At 40.7% G+C, this 23377-nt stretch overlaps 1 protein-coding gene across 9 annotated transcripts in view; it reads left to right on the top strand.

The window, feature by feature from the left end:
- The first annotated feature begins 3577 nt into the window (after positions 1 to 3577).
- The window catches only part of TCF4 (transcription factor 4), a 385563-nt gene continuing 365763 nt past the window's right edge, over positions 3578 to 23377 (top strand). For 2 of the 9 annotated variants that reach the window (XM_070361626.1, XM_070361619.1), the window contains exons 1-3: positions 5134 to 5357; positions 6321 to 6412; positions 8069 to 8141. In XM_070361626.1, the coding sequence (XP_070217727.1) occupies positions 6341 to 6412; positions 8069 to 8141 (145 nt within the window). In that variant the 5' untranslated portion in view covers positions 5134 to 5357; positions 6321 to 6340. Of the gene's footprint in view, positions 4056 to 5133; positions 5358 to 6320; positions 6413 to 8068; positions 8142 to 23377 lie in introns of those variants that run through there. The other 7 variants (XM_070361616.1, XM_070361617.1, XM_014478578.2 and 4 more) reach the window with 6 other exon arrangements.

Raw genomic sequence — 23377 nt, 5'->3', positions numbered from 1 at the left:
TGACATCTTCCACTAAAATGAAGGGCTGGGTCCAAGCACCCTTCAATGACTGTTCTTTTCTATGATTCACTGGGTTTCAATACTTGCCAAGTCTTCCACACTCCTATGAAAGAAGCGTTATCTTCAGGCATCAACTCAGTTTATACAATAATATCTCACACTCCACTGGAATTTGTCATTTGCAGATCACTTTCATCTCCACCATCACATTTGATTTTAACCAGTCATATGTATTGAGGACAAGATAATTTTTTAATGTCTGACAGGGTGTGAAACTTGCCCAAGGTCATAACACACTGTTCATGTTCATGGGGTTCTTGAGGCAAGAATACTGGAGTGGTTGGCCATTCCCTCCTCCAGTGGACCACATTTTGGAACTCTCCACTATGACACATCCTTCTTGGGTGGCCCTGTATGGCATGGCTCATAGCTTCATTGAGTTATGCAAGCCCCTTCGCCAGGACAAGGCTGTGATCCAAGAAGGGGAAAGACTGAAGGCAAAAGGAGAAGAGCTTGGTGGAGGATGAGATGGTTGGATGGTATCACCGACCAAGGGACATGAATCTGAATAAATTCTGGGAGACAGTGAAGGGCATGGAAGTCTGGATTGCTGTAGTCCATGGGGTTGGACAAGACTTAGCAACTGAACACACACACAGACACATAACACATGAGAAGCAGGAATGACAACTGGATATACTGTCCTATGTGTGGCACAATAAATTGGATAGCATCTCTACTATGTGGGAATGGAACAAACTGTTTACTCCTTGAATAGCAGTCACAACCTTTTTTTTTTTTTTTAATGTTAAGGACTGTTTTGAAATGCTGAAATCCAAAGCTTTTTTTTTCTTTTCTAGTTGAACTCTTTAGTTGTAAGAATCAGAAAAATACTCAGGTTGCCTCACTTAGGAAAGCTGAGCACTGCAAGAATCAGCTTACTTAGGAACAGGAGGCAAGGTCGTCTTCAAGTAATTGAGAAAAGATGTCCAGACATTTCTTCCTACGACTAAACTGTCTGATTTTCTCAGAACTTCTGAGACCTTTCCTTCTAATTTGAAGAACAGTTTCCTCTGCTTACTCATGGTTCTTGTTTCCCCATAACCATGGTTCTCACATGGCTTGGCTTCCTGACACCAGCTCTGGCCAGCTGACTCCAACTTGTCAGATCCATCACTCACTACAGACCCCTGTCAATCTCTTCTTCGTTTAGTTCCTATGGTCCAATCAGTGGGGGCTGTTGGGGGTGAGTCATGAACGAGTCATGTGACACCTTCATCAAATTCTACCTCTTTATCAGGATTTATGAACAGGTTTCTAGGGAAGGAATTCTGTACATGATAGAGCAGGTATCCCAAAATATGTCTCCTGCCATTTCCCTTTTAATCTAAGTTTCACATGATTCTACTGAGTTTTCGTTAGTGCCTCCAATCTTCATAAGTATACCTATTTTTTTTTTGTCATGGTTCTGGCTTAGAGGCCATAGATTATTATCTGATTGCTTTTTTCATGCACATTTTAAATTAATTTTCTCAACACCCCAGTAGGTGAGTTAGGTACTTCCCAGAGATGATGGTAACATGACATATTCAAAGACATCTAGAAGCCAGGAGTACAAGTGAGCTAGATCAGGAGAAAAAACAAAACCAGTTCAAATCTGTCCCTTAGTTAAAATCAGAAGGGTAGTTGCACCGTTTTCTGGAGGGTACAGTTAAAACACACACACACAAAACCACTAGCCAGCAACTAGGTGTGTTCAGGTCCTAGATCTGATCTGATCATTGATTTCTGGATACATCATTTATTCCTCTTGAAATTCGGGGGAAGGGGGAGTCTTAAAATCTGGAAACTAGAAGGAATCTTATGGGGTTATCTAATCTGGTCTCTGCATTTTACAGCAAAAGACATTGACATCAAGCCTTATTGATTAGAGGCAGAGCCTCTAAAATAAAGAGAAGTAAAATACTTCTCTTAAACCTTTGTGATCTTTTTCATTACATCATCTCAGTTGAGAAGGTAGATGCTTATTCTGAGAATTAGAGATACTGCTTGTGATTATGCAGCATATAGTAGTGTCTAAAGGTAAAATTTTAAGATGAGGGCACGGATGGGTATAGAAGACAGGAATCTGCAGTGTGTGAAGAGACAGAAAACAATCCACAAATGCTCTAGTTCTTGTTCTCTAAAAACTTATATATAAACAAAAGAGCATGGTCATTGCCACAAAATCGCATCAGAAAATGGAGATTAGGACATTCCCATTGCCAGATGGTATGGGAAGGTGGTTGGATGTGAAGTCTGATTGTAGACTGCTTGCCATCAAAGGTGGGTTCTATCACTTAATAAAGTTGTGTAATTGAGGCAAGTTTGTACCATTTACTCAGCGGCTCTGGGTCCAGAAGTAACAAACTCCAGAGTTATTCTCCAATATTTGAGAAATTCTTAGGACAGCGTTTGGCACATGGTAAACTCACAACGTAAGTGCTAACCTATAATTATTATTACTTGCTTTTCTTCGGTGGGAGGGCTAAATGCTATTCTTCTGGAGTACAGAAATCTCCATTTAAAATCCCATGGGCTAGATTAGAGATATCAGTTGGCTTAGTAAAGAGTTAGAGATGCAAAGAGAAGATTTCTTTCCGGGCATCTCCGTCTTTGTCTTTATCCTTTTAATTCTTACTAAATTAATAAAGCAGGCATTTGCTATTTGCATTTCAGAGACCAGAAAACTGGCTAGAAGACTTTCTCCGCCAGAACTCGTCCACTGAGTTAGTAGTGGGTCACCGGATAAAACTGGGACTTGCCTAGAGGTCCAGCAGTTAAGACTCCATGCTGTCACTGACGCTGCTGCAGGTTCATCCCCTGGTTGGGCAGCTAAAATCCCACGAGCCCGGGCCACGGCCCAAAAATCTAAGTCTACAAGTAAACAGACGAACGTCTTCTTCAAGTGGAGACTTCCTGGACTTCGAGTTCTCTTTGCCAGGAGTCTAGAAAAAGGTGGGACAGCGGTGGTGCAGGTGAGGACCCACATCCCTCTCCAAGGCCAGCGAGCTGCTCTTGGCTCATCTGCCTGTTTCCATGCCAGCCAAGCCTCGCTAAGAGGACCGGCTCCACATTGAGGGAAGATCAGACTTCGGTTTTCGTCCAGGAGGCCGCCGTGCCCTCTCCCGGCCTCCCTCTCCCAAGTAGCCCTCAGGGGATCCGACTTCTTGAAGCCAGTCTACGGAGTTTCATTCCTTCATTTCTTTAGAAGCCAGACTTTGGGGTCAAAGAACAGAGAAGGGCAAGAGCTAGGAACAGGGAACAGCGCGCAGGAGCACCGGGCCTCTGGCCTCGGGTACCCTTGCGGTCCGGCAGCACGCGCGACGCCCACCCGTACCCCGCCGCCCGCCTCCCTTCCCGGAGGAGGCGTGGCCCGCACGCGCCGCCATCTTGGAGGCCTCTCTAGGCGCTCTGTTTACTACTCTATGGTCGCCCGCTCCCGCCCCGCCCCTCCCCAGTCATTGTCTGGAGGAGCCGCGGCGGCCGCAGCGCCTTCTCTTTATAAGCCCGCAGTGCCCGGATGTGAATGGATTACAATGTATCTTTCAGGGAAACCTATTATTATCAATGTGACTCCACGGGGGAGTCAATGGTGATGATCAGGAGGAGGAGGAGGATGAGACACCTCTAAACTTGGAACAAGTTTAAGACTTTATAAGAGGAGAAGAAAAAAAAAAAAAAGCCAACAAGATTTGTCTGAGGAAAAATTATCACTATCCTGTGTTGATATTTTTTTATAAACAATAAGAAAAAGTTGTTGGATTTTTTTTTTTAATGATTTCTTTTTGGGGGGAGGGAGTTTTGTTGCAGTTTTATGGTGGAAAATGCAAAAACCAGAGCCAGGTGCATAATCTTGTATTCTGTGGATATCCCTGGAACAGAACTGAGTACCAGTTAAAATACTTTTTTGGGGGATACACATGTGAGATACTCAGTACTTGCAGAAGATTTTTGTCTCTCTTTTTAAAGTCACTTTCCTTGGAATATTGTGAGCATATTTGTGGCCACTTAAGGTAACGTTACAATTTGCTGTCAGAGTAAACTGTTTGTAATTGAATTTAATTTTTAAAATGTCGATCCCAGTGTTTTATTAAAACAAAAGGAACAACCTATTAAATAACTGCCAATGGGAAAAAGTGTGTGCATGCGTTTTGTGTATGTACTCGCACATCTAGCCATAACAGTGTTTATAGAATGTGTATTTTAGCACACGTTAAAATAGCGTCTGTTGCATATACTGGGTGAAGCACGCTTGTTATTACAAAACTGTAGAATTATGCAGCTTAATTTTTATCCTAAAAAGTGATGTGAAAAAGTATGTTTTAAGAGCATGCAGGGCCTGTGATGATGGTCAGTGTTGAATGAAAAACTTATCGTGCTGGCGAACGGGTACTTAGCGTGCCTAGGAACTCAAGTGTAAAACAAAACATCTACCCTCAAAAATTGCCTTTTTTGGGGGGGCGAAGTTCACAGCTATACTATTCTGTGACTTAAAAGGGAGGGGTAAAAAAAAAAGTATGTAATTTAGGTTTCGCCTCCCCCCCCCCACCAACGCAGAACTACCGATAGGAAAATCTCCCCCAGTAAAATGTCGCTTGGTTTGTATCTGGTAAAGAAAAAAAAATATTGTTCCTCTTGGCAAAGTCTTTTTGCATCACGTGTATTTGCAGCCTAGTATAAAGTTGCTTTACCGTGTGTGGATGTGTGAGTGAGGGGGAACGGGAGAGTCAGAGAAAGAAAGAAGTGAGGGGACGTAAAGTGGAATCCGTTTCAAAGTGTGCCTCGGCTGGATGAAACGGGCAAAAAAAAAAAAAAACCCAACCCTGAAGGGTGCAGGCTTCAGATTGTAACTGACGATCTGAGGGAAAATGAGGTGCTCGGTGAAATTTCGTTTGTTTTTTTTTTTTTTTGGCGAGGCGGGGGAGGTGTGGAGATGATTTTTTTCTTTTCTTTCTCGGGGGTGGGGTGGCGGCGGGCGGGCGGGGGGTCCGCATCCCAGCCAGCCCGACCCGCGCGCGCCGCGTCGCCCCGCCGGAGCCGCCCCCCCACCCATTTCTTTGCTGAACTTGCAATTCCGTGCGCCTCGGCGTGTCTCCCCCTCCCCCTCCGCCCGTCCCCTCCCCTCCCCGGAGAAGAGAGTTGGTGTTAAGAGTCAGGGATCTTGGCTGTCTGTCTGCGGAGCTGTAGTGGCGGCGGCGGCGGCGGGGACCGAGCGGGCGCGGGCGGCGGCGGCGGCGGCGGCTGAGGCGGCGGGTAGACATGAACGCCGCCTGGGCGCCGGCGGTGCACCGAGAGCCCCTTCTCGCGCGCGGGCGGTAGGTAGCGGCGCCGAGCGCGGCGGGCTCGGCGGGGCCGGAGCGCCGGGCGGCGCGGGGGGCTCGGGCTCGGCGGCCCCGCGCGCGGCTCCGCGCCTCCGGCGCCGCGGGCGCCCGGTCTCCCCGGCGCTCCCGCTGGAGACACCCCTTCCCCTCCAGCGCTCTTCCCTCCCCCTCGTCCCTGCGCACCCCCCTCCTCCCCGCCCGGGCCCCCCCACGCCCTCCTCCCCGGCGCTGCCGCTCGGAGGGACCGCTGACTTTGCCAAGGGCCTGACTTTAATTTTTACAACCCTTTCTTTCACAAATTAGGGCGCTGGACAATTACAAGCCCCGACCCTCCACCGCGGGGCCACCCCCCCCCCCGTTCTTTTCGCCGACCCTGTCACCCCTCCCCCTTTGGACGTGTTTTCACTCCAGAGACGCTCATCTTTAATTTCTTTATAGCTACTTTGAAACGCAGAGGGGAGTGGTGTGTGTGAGTGTGTGTGCGCGCGCGTGTGTGCGAGTGTGTGTGTGAGTGTGTGAGGGGGGTGGGGTGGAGGGTGGGGGGGAAAGTTGAGACCGGATCGTTCGGAGTAGTTTCTCTTTTCTCTGTGATCCATTCATTTCTCGCTCTACCTCCTGTTGCATAAAATGATGCGCTGAGGAGCGGCAATTTTTTTTTTTTTCCCTTTCCCGGATTTGGTTTTATAGTGGATGTTACCAGTTTTGATCGTCTTTTTGGAAATACAGTATCAATATCGCTTTTTTTTTTTTTTTTGCTATTGCTGCCTATTCCATCTTAAAAAAAAAAAAAAAAAAAAAACCAGCAACTCTCCTATCCCTCCCTCCTTTCCACCTTAATCCCACCCGCCCCCACGTCCCCACCCCAACCCCCCCACCCCCAGTCTCCAAAAATCCGATTGTGTTTTCTCCAAGGATTGGGACTGGATTTTCTGATTGCGGTTATTTCCATGTTTCTAGGTTTGTGTGATTTTGCTAAAATGCATCACCAACAGCGAATGGCTGCCTTAGGCACGGACAAAGAGCTGAGTGATTTACTGGATTTCAGTGCGGTAAGAAAGAACGGTGGAAACTAACAACAGCTGTAAAACAAAACAAAACCAAACCAAAAAACCCAAGCACTTTGAGCTAGAAACCAATAGAATCTGAAGGACAGGAATAATTTTTAATTGGCTGAATCCTTGGTAAACATGAAGGTCTTTTTGATAAGTTTTTAACTACAGTTTTTGGGTGTGATGGAGGATTCAGGCTTTTTTTTTTCAGTCTGATTACTTGCTTTGAATTCACTACCCACCGAACCCCCAAATAATGGAGTCTCACCCCAGTGGAAGGGAAAAACAGACACTCCTAAAACTGTAAACCACCCCTTAACTTGGCCTTATCAGAACACTAAAAGTACTGGTATTTTGCGTGCTACTCTATTTACTTATTTATTTTTCTGAAAATGGAAAAGAGAAAATAGGAGACCTCAGTTGGCTCAAAGTTTTAAACTGATGATGGTTTGGAATCAGTAGGACCCTGCCTTCCTCCCATTTAAATCTTTTCCTGGGATTCTGAAAACTCGTGTGTATATGCTGAGCACACATTCTTTAGAAACCCTTTAGACTGTAAATTTCGTAGTCGGGGAGATCAGCACAAAGCAGAACTTACACACTTGTGGAGTTTTACGGCTGAACTTGGTCCTTCTCCATCACTTTGTCTCCCTTCCCCAAACCAAGTCCCAAGCATGTCAGGGGAATTAATTCATTTTTAATGCCAGATGAGTTTGGTGTCAGATGCATTTGCAAAGCAAAATGAAAAGAATCCACAAAACACACAAAATCCAAACCGCCTTCTAAGTGGGGGGCTCTCTTTTCTTGTTGCTGCTGCCGCTGCCGCTGCTGCTACTGCTGCTGTTGTTGCTGCTGCCGCTGTTCTAGACCTTCTGGAGAAATGGCTTTCGGAAGTTTTGCCAGGAAATGTAGCCCTAGGCAGCTTTTAGCCCCCTTTCTGCTTGCTGCACTTTCTCCATTCGTTCCTTTGCTTTCTGCAGGCTCTGACTCAGGGAAGGTGCGCGTTATCCACTAGATAACGTCGAAGAAGAGGGAAACCAATTAGGGTCGAAATAAATGCTGGAGAGAGAGGGAGTGAAAGAGAGAGAGTGAGAGTGAGAGAGAGAGAGAGAGAGACAGACAGAGAGAGAGAGGGAGAGAGTCTTGCTTCAAAATGCTCTCATGTTAGAGACGAAATGAGAATTTAGTGCAGGTGGCACTTTTATTTTTATTTGGGTTCACATATGACAGGCAAATCCTATACGGGATCGAAATGGACATTGCCACGTTTATGGCCAAGGTTTTCAATATAAAATAAACAACTTTTTTCTTCTCCTTTGTAAAACTCGTGTCTTCTAGAGAGCTCACTGCCCTCCAAACTGAATCTTGTTAACATTGTGGGGACTGTGCTGTGGTTTAAAATGTAGTACTGCCTAGCTCTGGCGATTTAATGAACCTGAGGAAAAAGAAAGAGCAGAGTGGTAAAGAGGTGGGGGGGTAAGAGTGATTGGTAATATTGTACCTGTTTTAGTTTTAAGTTGGATGGTGATGTATTTTACTAAAATGAACACTTAGCATAAACTGTACGTTATATAGTGAGAGTATGAAAGGTCTCAGATGAGCTCTGAAGGCATGGATGTCTTCTTTTCAACAGTAATATTTCTTTGTTTCTTTTAGATGTTTTCACCTCCTGTGAGCAGTGGGAAAAATGGACCAACTTCTCTGGCGAGTGGACATTTTACTGGCTCAAGTATGTAAATTCTTTTCTTAGTGTGTAGTTAAATGTCCTTAGCTGTTTGTTCACTCATGGTATATTTTTGGCTCTGTTAAAGTGTTCTGCAAAAGTCATTGAAATTTTAGCCTGTAATGATATGGTTATTTCATTATCCGTTAGTAGTATAACTTAGGCAAAAACGTTATCTTTTGCAAAATTAAAAGTTTTTTTTTTTGAATCAAGAAAACTGTCTCAGAATTCTGTCACTTAATTTAAAAGCAATTTTCTAATACAGTTGTAATCAAACATGTGAAGATAAGGCAGTATTAACATGGGCGAATAAATTAATGTTTCCTTACTGAAAATAGAGGGAAAAATCTAACTTTCATGAAAAGGGCAGATTCCTTGTAAATAATCAAGTCTTCTGGGAACTATGTATAATTAACCCTTTAAAAAAAATGAGCACTTAATTTTGTAGATGAATGCTGCGTAGTAAACCATAGCTGTAAATAGACTCTTTCTAATCCAAGAGCTGAATATGAATTCATTTGTATTTAAAATATCCTTTTTGGTGCTTTAGCTGTTTTTCTCCCCCTAAGTATTTACTTGTGCAGTGAATTTTTGCTATGTTTAAAGTTACAAATTTGGAAGGACTTTTACATTTTATAAATGAAAGATGCTTTCAAAAGATGTTAGCGGTATTCACAAAGGCATCTGTGTGTGCAATGATTATCTGGTATCTAAGGAGGAGTTGTAATAGGGGACTCTCTGAAGGTCTCTTACTAAAAGTGAAAATATGCTATTCATTTAAAAAGTTATTTTTTTGTCCAGTGAATTTCATATCAGAAGGAGGCATACATTGTTGCTTGCTGTCCTTTTAGGTTCAAGGCTTAAATCCATTTATGCCTATTAAACAGCTATAGTATCTTAGGAGTTCTGGCAGTGGTACCTAACAGGACATTAGACAGAGTCCTGTTCTTAAGTCAGACTGGTAAATATTGACATCGTTCAGCTCTGAGATACCAGTGGAATTGTCTGTTAGCTATTGAAGATAATTTCACGTCTCTTAATATTCATTTGGTGCTGTAGCAATGAAAGAAACCTATTCATCTTTGTGATTTGTATAATTGGTATGTTTTTTCTAAAACGAATGGCTTTGAAAAGTTGCTCATTTCCAAATAAGTTACTTCTCCTTTTGCTGGCCCCATAAGTCTAAGGGAATTATCTCTAAAACTCGATTTATGAAATATGAGATGCCTCCTATACTTATATTTTTTTGGGGGGGGGAGTCCACTTTGATTAAAAGGACTCTTGACCATATGTTTATGTTTTGACTGTCCTGGCACCTGTTATATTTTTAATTTGGGACTTACTTTTTTGTTTGTTTTCATATTGTATCTTCCACATTTCTATATTGTGTTCTCTACACAGTTTTGAAGGAAAGATGAGTGCAAGTGTCTGTTGTAGGTAAATTAATTTTTCATGTTAGTGTCAAAAGTAACTTTATCTCTGACAGTAGTTTTCTTCAAGATTTTCCTTAAGAAAATGTGTATTCAGTTGAAATCTGAAAGTAGATTATGTCAGAAAGGCTCAGAGATAGACTGATTTCAGAGTCAGTGCAAAAATACTCTTTTGTACTTTTTGTAAAAGCTGACACATTTGGAGTAATTAAGTATATCAGTTTCGGTATGGTTTAATAAAGTAAGATTGATTTAGAAGCATGAAATTGTGTTGCATTTAAAAGACGACTGTGCATGTTGGTCCCTTTTCTGTGTTCACATTGGAATGAAGTCTTTGCTATGATGTTTAAATGTTCACAGAGTATAGGCTGGATGAGTATGAATATGTATTGATGAATTTTGGTAAGTGGTCATATATTGAAACTTACACAGTTCTTAAGACAGTATATCTGTATATATAAATCTGTCTTATACAGACAATAAATCTGTATAAGACAGAGACTTCATCGTTAGTGAGATAGGTTGTGATATTTCCAGTGAATATGCTCTGATTATTTTTAAGGTGTTGAACTTTAAGTGACTTTGTACCGGCCAAAGGTGTAGTTTTCAGGCCCATATGTTTACTTATAGGTAAAAAGTGTAGTGGCTATTTTGTTCTGGCGGCTGGATTGCAAATGCAGGGTATTCATCCGATGGAGTATGATGGGGACTGTAATATACAGAGTACAGATTGGAGTGTTGATTTTTCTCATCTGTCCAAGACATAGTAAGTGGCTTTGTTTCTACTCAGTAACAAAGCTAAGTCCCCTTTTAAAGCACCACACGTAAAAAAAAAAAATGAGGAAAACTGCATTTTGCCCCTTTCCTGAAAGGATGGACTAGAAAACTTTGGACTGAGAAATAATTTTCTAAATGTACATCTGGTTAATATCCATTGTCCCGAGCAAGGGTGCTCAGATAGCATTTTCATGGGTAGCTTTGAAACTTGGGTCCAGGGAAAAGAGATCCAAAGTGTAAGTGAACTGTTCATGTTGGGGTAGACCGCTCTGTTGCTTTCAAAGTGAGGCATGGTGATGTTTCAGGCTTCAAGTTCTCTGTAGCTGTGAGTTCCATTCATGTATAGGACGCTCCATCGTGATTTGCAGTGTGAGAATGGAAATAAAGTGTGGCCATGTTACCTTTAATCTTTCATTTCACAAACATGGTTTTCCCTACCACCTTAAGAAATGGTGAGGCTGCTAGGGAGAATGGAATGTAACCTGAGCTACAGCCTGACATTCCCAGGGAGCATTTTTCACATGAAAGGCTTTTGTCAACCCAGGAAAGGACCAGCCGTTTTTGTTTGATGTTTGCAGGTGTTCAGCAGAGAGCACTAAAACAATTCAGCCATGATAGTTCAGAGTGTGGATGACCTTAACAGGGAGAATTGGTGGGCTCTGGAATTATTTGTAAGAAATAGTTGAAATCTATATGGTGACTTCTATAAAGGGATTTCAGATCCATTATATCATTGATCTTAAAACAAGCTAACAGCATCCACATGGCTGGATGACTGGAAAATTATTCTCATTAAAAAGTAAGATGGCCAAGTTACCCAAAAGGAAAAAAATATGCATCTAGAATCTATAATTTATTGATGAACAGGGATTTAATTTTCTAATATAACAAAAATGCAGTTTTCTTTGGTCACCTTTGATTCCTTTATGAGCAAAAGATAAACGCACTAGCTTTGGCATCTTTTAAAAAGTGGTTTTAAAGTTGGGGCTCTAAAATTATCCATACTCAACAATAGCCCTGGTCACATCTGTTACAAGTATTTACACTTAGTCTGTGACGGATTCTACATCTTTCGCCCTCAGTTTAAAAGTTGAGCCTTTTCCCCCTGTAACTGTTTAGTTTTACTTAGGTGTTCAGCATTTGTTAAAGGTGCCAAATGAATGGGTGTTTTAACAATTAACAGCAGCAATAAAATACCACATCCCTGTCATGGTCATTTCTGGAAGCGAAAAAATATCTCTTGACATTCACACAAGTTTGTTCACCAATATCCACGTGACACCCAAATGACACATAAGTTTAGAAAATTCAGTAAGAAAAAAATATCGATCCAGTGGGTCGTTTTGTATTGTAGAGAAGAGTCAAATGGCCAGCATCCTGAATTAATTTCCATCCGTACAGTTTGAGTTCATGGTTATGGTGTGAAAAAAAATTGGTCTCCCCCAAAGGTATTTGTGGAGTAGAGTTATTTAATTGTGTGTGTGTGTGTCTGTTTTTAAACAGCCTTACTATTACAGTGCAGTTCATAATGCTGGTGTGGCTTTTTGTAAAACGAAGAATAAATTAACAGGTTAAAAAATAAGGAATGTGGTGTTAAACCCATTTCATTAGAATCATACAATTTTGGGGGTAGGATCCCCTTAGAAATACACAGCCCAATGCCTTCATTGTACATCCAAAGAAAACTGAGGCCCATGTTAAGAGGTTCTCAAGTGTGTGTTTATTTGCTATTCTAAAAAACAAGTTTTGATTTGCTGATGCTCTGTGGCCCTGCAAATCCTTTTATTGGAGTAACATTGGTTTCAGTACTATGTTTTTTCTGTAATTTGTGTTGCATAACAGGGTCTCAGGATTTGTATACTGATCTTTGTGCCTACAAATGCTTCTAAATATATATGTGCCCTTTGACTGTTTTTTAAGGTTTGGAGCTGAATTTTGGATCGTTGATCGTTCTGTTTTGCCTGATCTGGCCTGTGATTATTTGCAGGATGTTAGATTGAATAATAGGGTGTGGATGGGCATGATACTGATGGAATTAAAGTGCTTCTTACTATGCCAAATGGTGTGCTATGCACTTTATACTCTTGTATTTTTTTTATCCTCACAAAAACCCAATGAGATGCCAGGATTACCATGCTCAATTCATAAATGAGGAAACCAGGATTCAGAGATGATAAACTACTTTCTTTCAAGGCAGCCAGGAATGAGTTAGGTTCTAAACCTAGATCTGTCTGCCTAGCTCCGTGTCTTTTCAAAGACACACACACACACACACACACACACACACACGAGGCTTGGTGTACAATACTATTCCTGATCATTAGAATAGATAAACATTTTTAAAAAACATGTTTACACTAATGGTATAAGCCATGTCCATTATTTTTCCTGCTTTATTATCCAAATAAGCTAGCTTTGTAGTTTATGTGGGATTTCAATGTGACTTAGTATCTCTTTCATATTATTATTATTATATTTTTAACCAGGAAAATATAGTGGGTATTTTCAAAGTTGTGGCTTGGTTCTGCTGTAAATTAGCAATCTGCTTGGGTACCAGTAAAAATATTTTGTTTTCAATTTTTATGAACCTAGTCAAACCCCAAGTTGAGGTAACCAAGCTTGCTCTGTTAATATCTAAAAAAATGGTTTCCTATCTTTAACTGTAAAAAAAGTCTTAGAGTTTCTTGTTAGATCTTTGAAACCTAATTTTCCAGAACAAAAATCTTGAATTCTATCTGCATCCCTAAAATAAGTAACTTTGAAGTTAAGTTTTGATATGTCTATTACCAGACATGTGCTTAAAATGTTACATTTTCTAAATTCAGAAGGAAGAAGCAGTACTCTATTTGACACTGACTTAAGTAAATAAAATGCATTAAACAAGTGTAGGGATCCGAGATCTGTTGAGCCTGAAATGCTTCACATTTTTGACAGCATCAGCAAATTATCTTTACCCTACTATTGTAATGAGGAAATCACTTAAATAACAGATGAACAGCTAAGTCACATAAACATATATAATAGAACTATGTAATGAAAGTTTATGCTGTTAATTGCTCGAATCTGTCTTAAATGCTTAGAATCATGGAGCAGTCAAGACTGTCATATAAACAGTTTTGTTTTGAGCTTAAAATTATTCCTTTTTGCTTTCATCTGCTATGATAAACAAAGTAATTTTGGAAGCTTTATAGATCAAACATTTACTCCTAATGGTAAACTGCATTTTATATTGGAAGTTTGCAACCTCGTCCAAGGCAGAGAGTTGAGTCCTGGTGGCCCCAGGCCTGTGATTTTCAACTTTTAGTATTATGATGCCATTTAGGTCTGTTCCCATAAGCCAAGATAACAGATCTGAAGTTGTCTAATAAGGAACATGGTGTGTTTTGAAACGTTCTTTGGTTTACAAGTCTGGAACCAAAATGTTCTTGGCCAAACTTTGAGAACCTATATCTGTATGTTGGGTAAGTCAGATTTTGCACAGACAGAGCATCCAAATGAAGCTAGGTAGGAATAGGGAAAAAAAAATCCCCTTTTCTTTTTTTTTGTCTTTTATGACCTAATTTTTTATGCCCAGGTGTTCTTCCAAGTCAATTGGATGGTGCTGAGTATTGCAGAAAATAAAGTAAAGCATATCATAGGGTTTTTTTTTTTTTGGTTACCGGTTTCTTATTACTTTGAATAAAGTTCTCAAAATTGACCACCAAGTTTATTAGCTTACACGTGGGTTATCCATTTTCTAAATTTGTGCGCCCACTTAGACTCAGCAATAAAGTAGGCACAGGAATTTAGGTGGGTCCTTTTGAACCATATGTCTCTTAATGCTTATGAGAGTCGTAAGAGAAATAGCAATTTAATCTTTAGAGAAGATTGGTTAACACTTTTTGTACATTTTATATATATATTTTATATCAGGCTCAAAGGAATAGCAAAAGTATTGAAAAGCTTGTCATATTTACTTTCATTTCAGCAATAAATAAAGGCCCAGTTAATCAGCATATCAAATACCCAGGTGTGTTTAGAGTCAGTTTATATGGATGAATTTCAGGGCTGTAAGAAAGTATTTTATTTAAAGGTGCAGCCACTTGATTGTTCAAATGGCTGCTTTTGTACTTCTGTGTGACAATTAACATTTAATGAATGACTTTCTAAACTGCCATTGGTAGTAATTACTATATGTGGTTTATTAACTGCAATCCATTGTTGGGTGTGCCTGTATTGATTTGTTTTGCAAACAACCCTTCACACGTTCAGCACTATTTGTACATGACTTTTTAAAGAACATGTTTCGTTTGCTGACACACTGATATTGCCCCTAAATTTTTAGCTGACAAATGCCTCTTCGATGGTAATGATTTTTGATTAAATTAAAAGTTCATCTTTACAGCTATACAGATTTTGCACTTTGATCCCCAAGGAATCCCAAAGAAACTACACAATATGTTTTTTTAAGTAAAAGATTTATAGAAATTTAGACTTATCAGGAGAGTTTAGAGATGGTCTATGATTTTTTTAAAATAAAGAGCCAAGGTTTGGGAGGGTTAAATATCTTTTGCTCAAATCATACAGTTGGTTATGGGCTGTAATAGGACACAAATACAGATGTCCTGACCCGCTGGTCAGGGACCCCATGCTGCTTTTAATTAAGATTTGGACTCAATCCGTTGGTACCAACTGTATGTTTCTTAAGAGGAGGGAAACTTGTATGATCTTCCGTTTCTGAAAAATAATAAAAGTTCAGATCGTAAGAGATGGCCCTTGTAATCCAGGTCACTTGTCATCACGTGCTCTAATTTGGCTAAGGCAGTTGACGAATAACTGTTAAAATGTATTGTGTTATTAAAAATAACAAAGTAAGACCCCTGATTAAATATCAGGGCTGTAATTTAATCTTGGGGGTTCTGGCACTGTTCATAAACCATTTGGCTTTTTTCTGTAACAGATGACGTCACAATACAGCTTGATTGAGTTATGACCCTGGGTTGCAGGAGCACCTGCTTATGCCTCTTGACTTCATAGCATGTCAGCATTTCCATTACTTTTTTTCTTCTCTGACATTTTTAAGTTCGAACAGTTAAACGAGACTGATGGTAGGCATATAAACTTTCAGGCCCCTGGGAAAAGACTGTTTTCCCAATAAAACAGAGAAGGTGGTGGCAAAGCCCCATTACAGAATGCCCTTTAGAATGTTCTTCCTGGCTTTAATCTTCCATTAATTTAACCACTCCCTTTTGGGGTGCTTAGCTGAATTGCAAGGCATCCAAATGGAAGGTTTTGAATCTCGAATTGCTCAAGCCAAGACTTAACTACAAGGCATTTCCAGGACCGTTAAACTAGGGAAGACCTAGCTTCTGTGAAGGAAGATGTTGAAATGATAGCTGTAGACCCTCTATTTTTCTTCTTGGGTAAAATACTGACGAGCAAGTTGTGGAAAAGATGCACATTTGCATATCTTGTCAGTAATTACTTTTATTTCTACTTAAGATGGATACAAATGGATAATGAATGGTTTCGAAAGTTCTGTTTTGTGTGTGTGTGTGTGATTATCTGGAGATTCATAGCATAGCATCAGTTTAGCCCCTCACGTTTTAATATAGTGTTGTACCATGTTGGTTGTGTCCATCTAGCCAGTTCGTTTTTATCTCCCCGTCATAATTCTTACTGATGGTTCGTCTAATACATCTTTTTAGTACATGCTATGCACACATCCCCTGTGTTAGCAATTACAGGACGTAGAGGGCTTTGTGGGAGCAAGGTCCTACCCTGAGAGGGATATATTTTTGACAGAAAAGCACATGTTTAATTAGTACTCAGTGCCCAGAAGGTGAGTGTCACTAACATGGTGGGAGTTTAGATAAAGAGAAGACTTACTTCTTGCTGGGGAAAATGAATAATGAAGGTTTCATTGACAAATAGAGTATGATTCTTGAAAGAAGAGGAGATTTTTTGACCTGGGGATGTTGGGGAGGATTTTATGTCAAGATCACTGTGAACCAGGCGTAGAGGAAGCCCACTGGGAAGGCTGGATGGAAGACAGAAGATTCTTCAGCTCAACACGGACTCAGTTGTGGTCTAGGCATCTGCATCACCTCCAGACAGACATTCCTGTCTTGAATGCCCCCTTTATTTTTCCTTTTCTGATTTTGAGATTTCCTTTCCAGATAATCCAGTTCCTTCCCCATATGTATATATTTTTAATGGCAGTGGCAGCGTGGAAATCAAGATTTTGATATTCTCAGTTTCAAACTCTTCCTGTTATATCATTCAGCAGTGGAAATTTTAAGCTAATTTAGAGAAAGTGATTTCTTTAACTGAATTCTGGCAATCTAGCTTCTTTTGCCATGTTTGCTGTTAAATAGCTATTTCATATTGGCAAAGTGATAGACCCTCAAAGCCTGCATCTTCAAGCTGGAAAAATAAAGTGAAACTCTCCAGTACACTTCAAGAGGGGTTTTACACTGTAGTTAAAAATATTTCCCAATTGCAGAACATCAGCATTATAATTTTATTATCATCACAGGCCATTACTGGTGCTGTGGCCCTAGGTTCAGAAGCTAGCAGGGAAGTGTGCTGATTATTATTGCCATATAATACTTTTGGAAATGCATTTAAAACACAGTCTCAAAGATATTGTCATCATAGCCGAAACCCATATAATGTTTGTAAAAACATTATGGAGTGGCCAGATACACCTCTGAATAAAATGTGTCAAAATTACATCACACATAGGAAAAATATGTAAACACCACCCTCTCCTTGAGTGTTGGGTAGTTCAGATTAAAATGTCTTTCTCTCTGTGACCTCCAAGTGTTTCAGTGTAACACACAATTCCAGTTTCCAGTTCAAACCAAGAACTCAAGTTCTAGTTGAAATTGGTGTAGGAAAAATTTATTAATGAATGACTGTATTTGCTATAGAATATAAACAAGATTTTTATGACAAAGAGAATGTTCTAGACCTAATTTACACATTAAAGTCAGTTCCAAACCTATGTCTTCCTCAAACTTAGTCTTCACTTTCGAACATAAGGGATTCATGTTTGGGAATATTTTGCAACCCTATGCCTTAAAACTCAGAGAGAAAAGCTTTTGGTCATCAGGTGGGTAATCATGTTTCAAGATTGAATCTACAATTTCATACATAACCCAGTTTTGCAATTTGGAAGGGAAGACTGAACAATGTAATTTCAATCCTTGTTCAAATAATTGTTCTTTGCTGTGTACCTTCTAGAGCTTCATTGTCTACTAACTGGTATCCCAAACCATGGAATGCTGTTCTGTTCTTTTGTGGGTGCTGTAATTCTTCATTTAGTTTCTAGTTTTCTTTTGATATTTAATTTCTCCATGATCTTGTTAGCTTCTTCTTACTCTTTCATTTGCCTTTCAGCCCATGTGGAACTATTTCTCTTTTACATGGATGTACATTTTGCAGTGTCCCACTTTAACATCCCTAGTAATTTTGGTAGAATTGGATCAGGTGAGAAGTAGTCCATTAGTACTTTAAATAATTTTACTTACAATCCATTATTGTTGAAGCTTTGTTTAAAGAATGTTGAAAGCTTCAGAAAAATGAAAGGAATGACTTACATATAGTTTGGTTTTTTTTTTTTTTGCAATGTGAATATGTTTCGCTGAAATAGCAAGAGAATTATTAAGAATGGTTAAGTTTGATTTACTCGCTTGTTCATTCATTCAGTACATTTTTTTGAGAGCTAAGATTCAAATTGCAGTGTGAGGTACTATGGTGATATAAAGAAGAAAATATTTCAGTGCCAGTATTGCAGTTGGAGCATGGTGCTGCTTGCTGTCTTTGGGTGTAAGTTCTATATTGACTCAGTAAGAAAGTGCTTTTCAAATAAGTGATGTCAAAGTGTAGAAGCAGACTTCTTCCAAGGATACTTTCAAATAAGCTAAGTATAGAGTAACTGAAAGATAGTCTGAAAGATTGAAATCCTGTGTACACGGGTACTGCTACTGCTAAGTCGCTTCAGTCGTGTCCGACTCTGTGCAACCCCATAGACGGCAGCCCAGCAGGCTGCCCCGTCCCTGGGATTCTCCAGGTAAGAACACTACATGAGTATAAAGGTGGGGGATGCATTTGAATGATTATGGAACTTGGACTTTGGAGAGTATTATGAATGTCTTCTCAAATTTGGTACCAAAGACTTGTTAGAAGGCAATGATAACTAGGCCCCATATATTTTTGTTGGGTTTTTTTTGGAGTGGAAATGAGATATCAGATTTGTAAATTGTACTCGTTTAATTCAAGGGCACTAGATACACTTTTATTCCCACACTTGAATATTTTTGATATTTGTTTTAGAATTTATATGCTAGAACTTACTGATTTACTTTTAAAGTTAAGAAAGTTTAAGTATCTACCATGTAGCAGGTACTATACTGGGTGCCAAAAATAAAATACTGAACAAGACTGGTATAGTTCTGCATTGGCTGAATGTGGGAAACAGACATTCACTGAATAACCAGGCAAAGAAAGGAGAGGTGGGAGGCATCAGAGGAGCTGTGATAGGGTGTCTGACCTAGTCAGGAGAAGCTTCCTGAAGCTGGCACACCTTGGATTGAGGTCTCAGAGGAAGGCGGGTACATGGGAGAAGTGGACTGGGGACCCGCAGGGCCTGGTGTTTGGGGAAGGGTGAGAGCTGGGCTAGAGCTGAGGCTCGGGACGTGGAAGGTAGGGGCCAGATCATGCCAGGCAGCAAGATCGGGAGACTTTGCAATTTCCTCCCATCAGCTTTGTGCCTGGGAGACCTCTGGCTGCAGCCCGGAAAACGCACCGCAGGGGCAGTCAGTGTCGGTGGCCCGAACCGTGTGTGGTGAGATTTTTGCAGAAACCAGGTGAGAGATGAGGTTGTTAGGCCTCCAGTGTGGGTGGTGAAGGTGGAGAATGGGCCGTAGGCCTTACTTGGAATGTGTAACTTTAGTCCACTGGGGAGCATTCACAGTATCATTTGCGTGTGTGTGTGCACATGAGAAACTTTTTATAACCTGAATACTTGAAAATTGACTATACATCTTCTAATGGAAACACTGAGACCTCATTCAGCTACCACATGCTGTTGACTGCCTTTTTTGCACCCAGACACCACAGAAGTGCTTTTTATTTTCTGAGAAAAGTGGAAGATGGATTTTGCAGTTCTGTTGTGAGAGGATGCAGAGCTGGGAGTAGGAGAAAGAGACCAAAGGGACTCTTCTTATTTAATGGTTTTCGGTAACGCACTAGTTAGGCTTCTGCTAGCTTAGGTTCTGATTGTTCAGTTGCTCAGTTGTGTCTGACTCTCTGCGATCCCATGGGCTGCAGCACGCCAGGCTTCCCTGTCCTTCACCATCTCCCGGAGCTTGCTCAAACTCCTGTCCATTGAGTCGGTGATGCCATCCAACCATCTCATCCTCTGTCGCCCCCTTCTCTTCCCGCCTTCAATCTTTCCCAGCATCAGGGGCTTTTCTAATGAGTCGGCTCTTCGCATCAGGTATTGGAGCTTCAGCTTCAGCATCAGTCCATCCAACGAATATTCAGGACTGGTTTCCTTTAGGCTTGACTGGTTTGATGGTTCATTTCAACTTGTGGAATTGAGTCCATCGCATACTTGGGGATCAGGTATCAGCACATCACCACGATGTGGCTGAGCATCTTTGGTGAACTCTAGGAGGGTGGTCAGATTTGGACCATATTCCATCTGAGATGAAAATGCTGTTTACCTGCTTGTGTTTTGTCTGAGGCGGCCATGGGGAAAATCATCTGGTAGCTTTGGATTAGCCACAGAATGAAGCTTTCCGCTCTGAGACCTCCTGGTGAATCTTCCCACTTACCCTTTCCCTCTGACCGTCTCACTCCTTCTCTGCCCCCCTCCCTTTGTTTTCTCACGGATGTGATGCTTCACGCTTGGAAGTCTCCTCTCAGCCCGCCAAGTTTGTTAGTACATTAGGAAAGCCGTCACCCTTCTTGCGGTATACTCATGGTTCAAAGTGAAGGAAAAAATAGTTATTTTTTCCCCCTCCTTCTCTCTTTCCATCTTTGCTTCAGGCCTAGCTGGTTAGAGCACGGGGGAATGGGTGAATGTGGGCTGGACCCTGATGGCCACGCCAGTGAGTGATTCTTGGCCCCGGGACCCCCGGGCTCTGCGTGTGCTTCTTCAGAAGGGTGCTGAAGTGGAAGGAGTGAGGTCCGGAACCCTCTGCTCTGAGCGGGAAGCTCCTTAACACACGTGCCTGGAGCTCGTGAGCTAGTGGGTGATGCTGATGCAAGTGGACAACATTCACGTGTTGTTCCTGCCTCCTGGGGAACTCCCATCAGCATCTAGGCATACCTTTGTAACTCTCAGTTTAAAAGAAAAATCGAACGAAATACAATCACTTTCCTTTTGGCGTGGGGAGGGCGCACAGGGTGCTTGGTAGCACTTTATTATTTTTTTTTGGAAAGAAAAATTGTAGAGTGTTATGGTTGACCCCTCTGTGCTCCTAATATTTCATAATTAGAAAGACAACAAAAGCATAATAAGCCAAACACAAACTCCACCTCTTACTCTCTCCACTGACCGGTCCTCTTTCACAGCAAGAGTTGTTGGCTGTTGTCTACACTGGCAGCTTCTGTATCCTTCCCTTGCATATACTTTTCATTAGCCTTACCTCAGCCCGGTATTCCAAACACATTTTACCTTGTAGTGTTTGACACCTGCAGAATAATACATGTAGTGTATGTGAATTATGAAGTTAAATGATGGCGTGAGGAAGACCTGGGGACTTCCCACTCACCGTCAAAACTGGAGCATCATCAGAACCTGTGGGTTTCTTCCTTATCCGCCTTCCCCCATCTTGCTTGCTAGAGATAAATATTCTGTCTTTTTTTAGAGTAGCTTAATGACACGTCTGTGTACCCCTGAACAGCGTGGCGTTTGGTTTCACTTGGTGGAGGGTTAGACGTGTGCTGTCAGTCCTGTACCATCTTGTGCTACTCGCTTTTTTCACTTGGTGTCGTGCGTTTCTGATCTGTCCATGTGGCTGTGTGTGGCATTAGTTCATTTCCACTGCTGGTGAATATGCCTCAGTTTATCTATGTATTGTCCAGTTCGTGAACCTTTGGATCGGTTCCCATTTTTTGAGACTACGTATTTTCCTAAACACCTCTTGATGTGCGCTTGGTCATCTCTTTTGCTGTCTTGGATATCCGTGAGTAAACCTCCTAGGTTACAGAGTCATGCAAATGTTAAGATAACGCCAAATTGTTTTCCAGAGCTGTTACCCAATTTACACATCCACTCACAGCATCAAAGATTATTATGGGTACATATTGTTGTCCACTTTTGGGGTTTTCTGATTTCTTAGTTTGTATCAATCTGTGTGTGTGTGTGTGTGTGTGTGTGTGTGTGTATGTGTGTTAGTCACTCAGTTGTGTCCAACTCTTTGCAACCCCATGGACTGTAGCCCACCAGGCTCCTGTGTCCATGGGATTTCCCAGGCAAGAATACTGGAGTGGGTTGCCATTTCTTTCTCCAGGGGATCTTCCCAACCCATGGATTGAACCCATATCTCCCTCATGACAGGTAGATTCTTCACAGTTTGAGCCACCAGGGAAGCCCCTTATATCAATCTAGGGGTTATAAAATAGAAAATGTATCTCACTATGGTCTTAACTTGCATTTCCTTGATACTTAATGAGGTTAAACATCTTTATATGTATTTATTTATCATTCATGTTTGTTGTATAGAATCTTCCCTCCTCAGTTTTCTATTGACTCTGTTTTTTTTTTTTTTCTTATTGATTTGTGGGTATTCTTGATATGTATGTGGATAATAATTCTTTCTCAGTCATGCATGCTGCAAATACTTTCCCTTATTTTATGACCTGTCTTTTGACACTCCCTATGGTATTTTTGATGAATATAAGGCCTTAAATTTAATGTAGTCATTTCTTTTCCTTTACCTTTTCATGTTTTGTGTCATGGTTGGAAAATCCAGCTCCACCTCAGGGTCATGAAGGTATTCTTTTATATGTTTCTTCAAGAAAGGATTTCATAGTTTTGACATCTACATTTAAGTTTCTAATACAGTTGGGATAGATTTTGTTGAGTGGCAGGTAGGGCTTTTAATTCTGCTTTTTCTTAAATATCTTGATACACATTTGTTCTAGAATCATTTATTGAGAAGTCTGGCCTTTCTGGAGGCTTCCACAGTGCTGTTTCTGCAATACTGTGAGTTTCTGTGTTTGTAAGGGTCTTTCATTCTGAGTCCTTTTTTTTCTGATCTTTTGGTCAATTTGTGTACCCATGCCCCAGTGCCACTTTGTAATAAGTTTCGTGCCACATTTTGGTATATGGTAGTAAGGTCTTTTCTCTTCTGCTCGTCCTATATGTACATTTTACTTTTAGCTATTTGGAGGCCTGTCTTCTTCCACAGAAATTTTAAAGTTAAGTTTGCCAAGGTCTTTCATAAGCCTCTTAGGGATTTTGTTCATGTTGCGTGAGATCTAATGATCAGTGGGGGAAAATTGATGTATTTTTAAGGATGATTATCTGCACTCACGTATCTCTTCAATTCTTTAGGTTGCCCTTAATATCTCAAAGTTTTATAGTTTTTTTCATGAGGTCATGTATATCATTTGATGACATTCTTCAGTACCTTATTTTTACTGCTATTGATAATGGTATTTTCTTTTAAATTAAATAGTCAAATTGTTCCATATATTTAATATATACATATACACACACAATTGATCTTTGGGTATTGATTTCATAGTCAGCCATGTTGGTAAATTTTCTTACTGATTCTAAAATTCTCTTTGTGCTTTCATTACACTTTTTTTGTATATTCATATTGTGTGTGAATAATGAAAGTTGTTTTTCTTTTCATACCCCTTTCAAACAGATGTATCTGTTTTAGTTTGTTTTCTTTTTCTTTTCTTGTCTTACTGTGCTACCTAGGACCTCAAGTTCATTCTTGAATAGAAATAGCAATATTAGGTATCCTTGTCTTTTCCCTGATTTTCACTGTTGACATTGATGACGGTATATATTTCATTAAGGAG

The sequence above is a fragment of the Bos mutus genome, chromosome 24, assembly GCF_027580195.1.
Source record: "Bos mutus isolate GX-2022 chromosome 24, NWIPB_WYAK_1.1, whole genome shotgun sequence".
Classification (NCBI taxonomy): Eukaryota; Metazoa; Chordata; class Mammalia; order Artiodactyla; family Bovidae; genus Bos; species Bos mutus.
The sequence above is the reverse complement of the archived record's forward strand: the minus strand, read 5'-3'. Positions and strand labels throughout refer to the sequence as shown.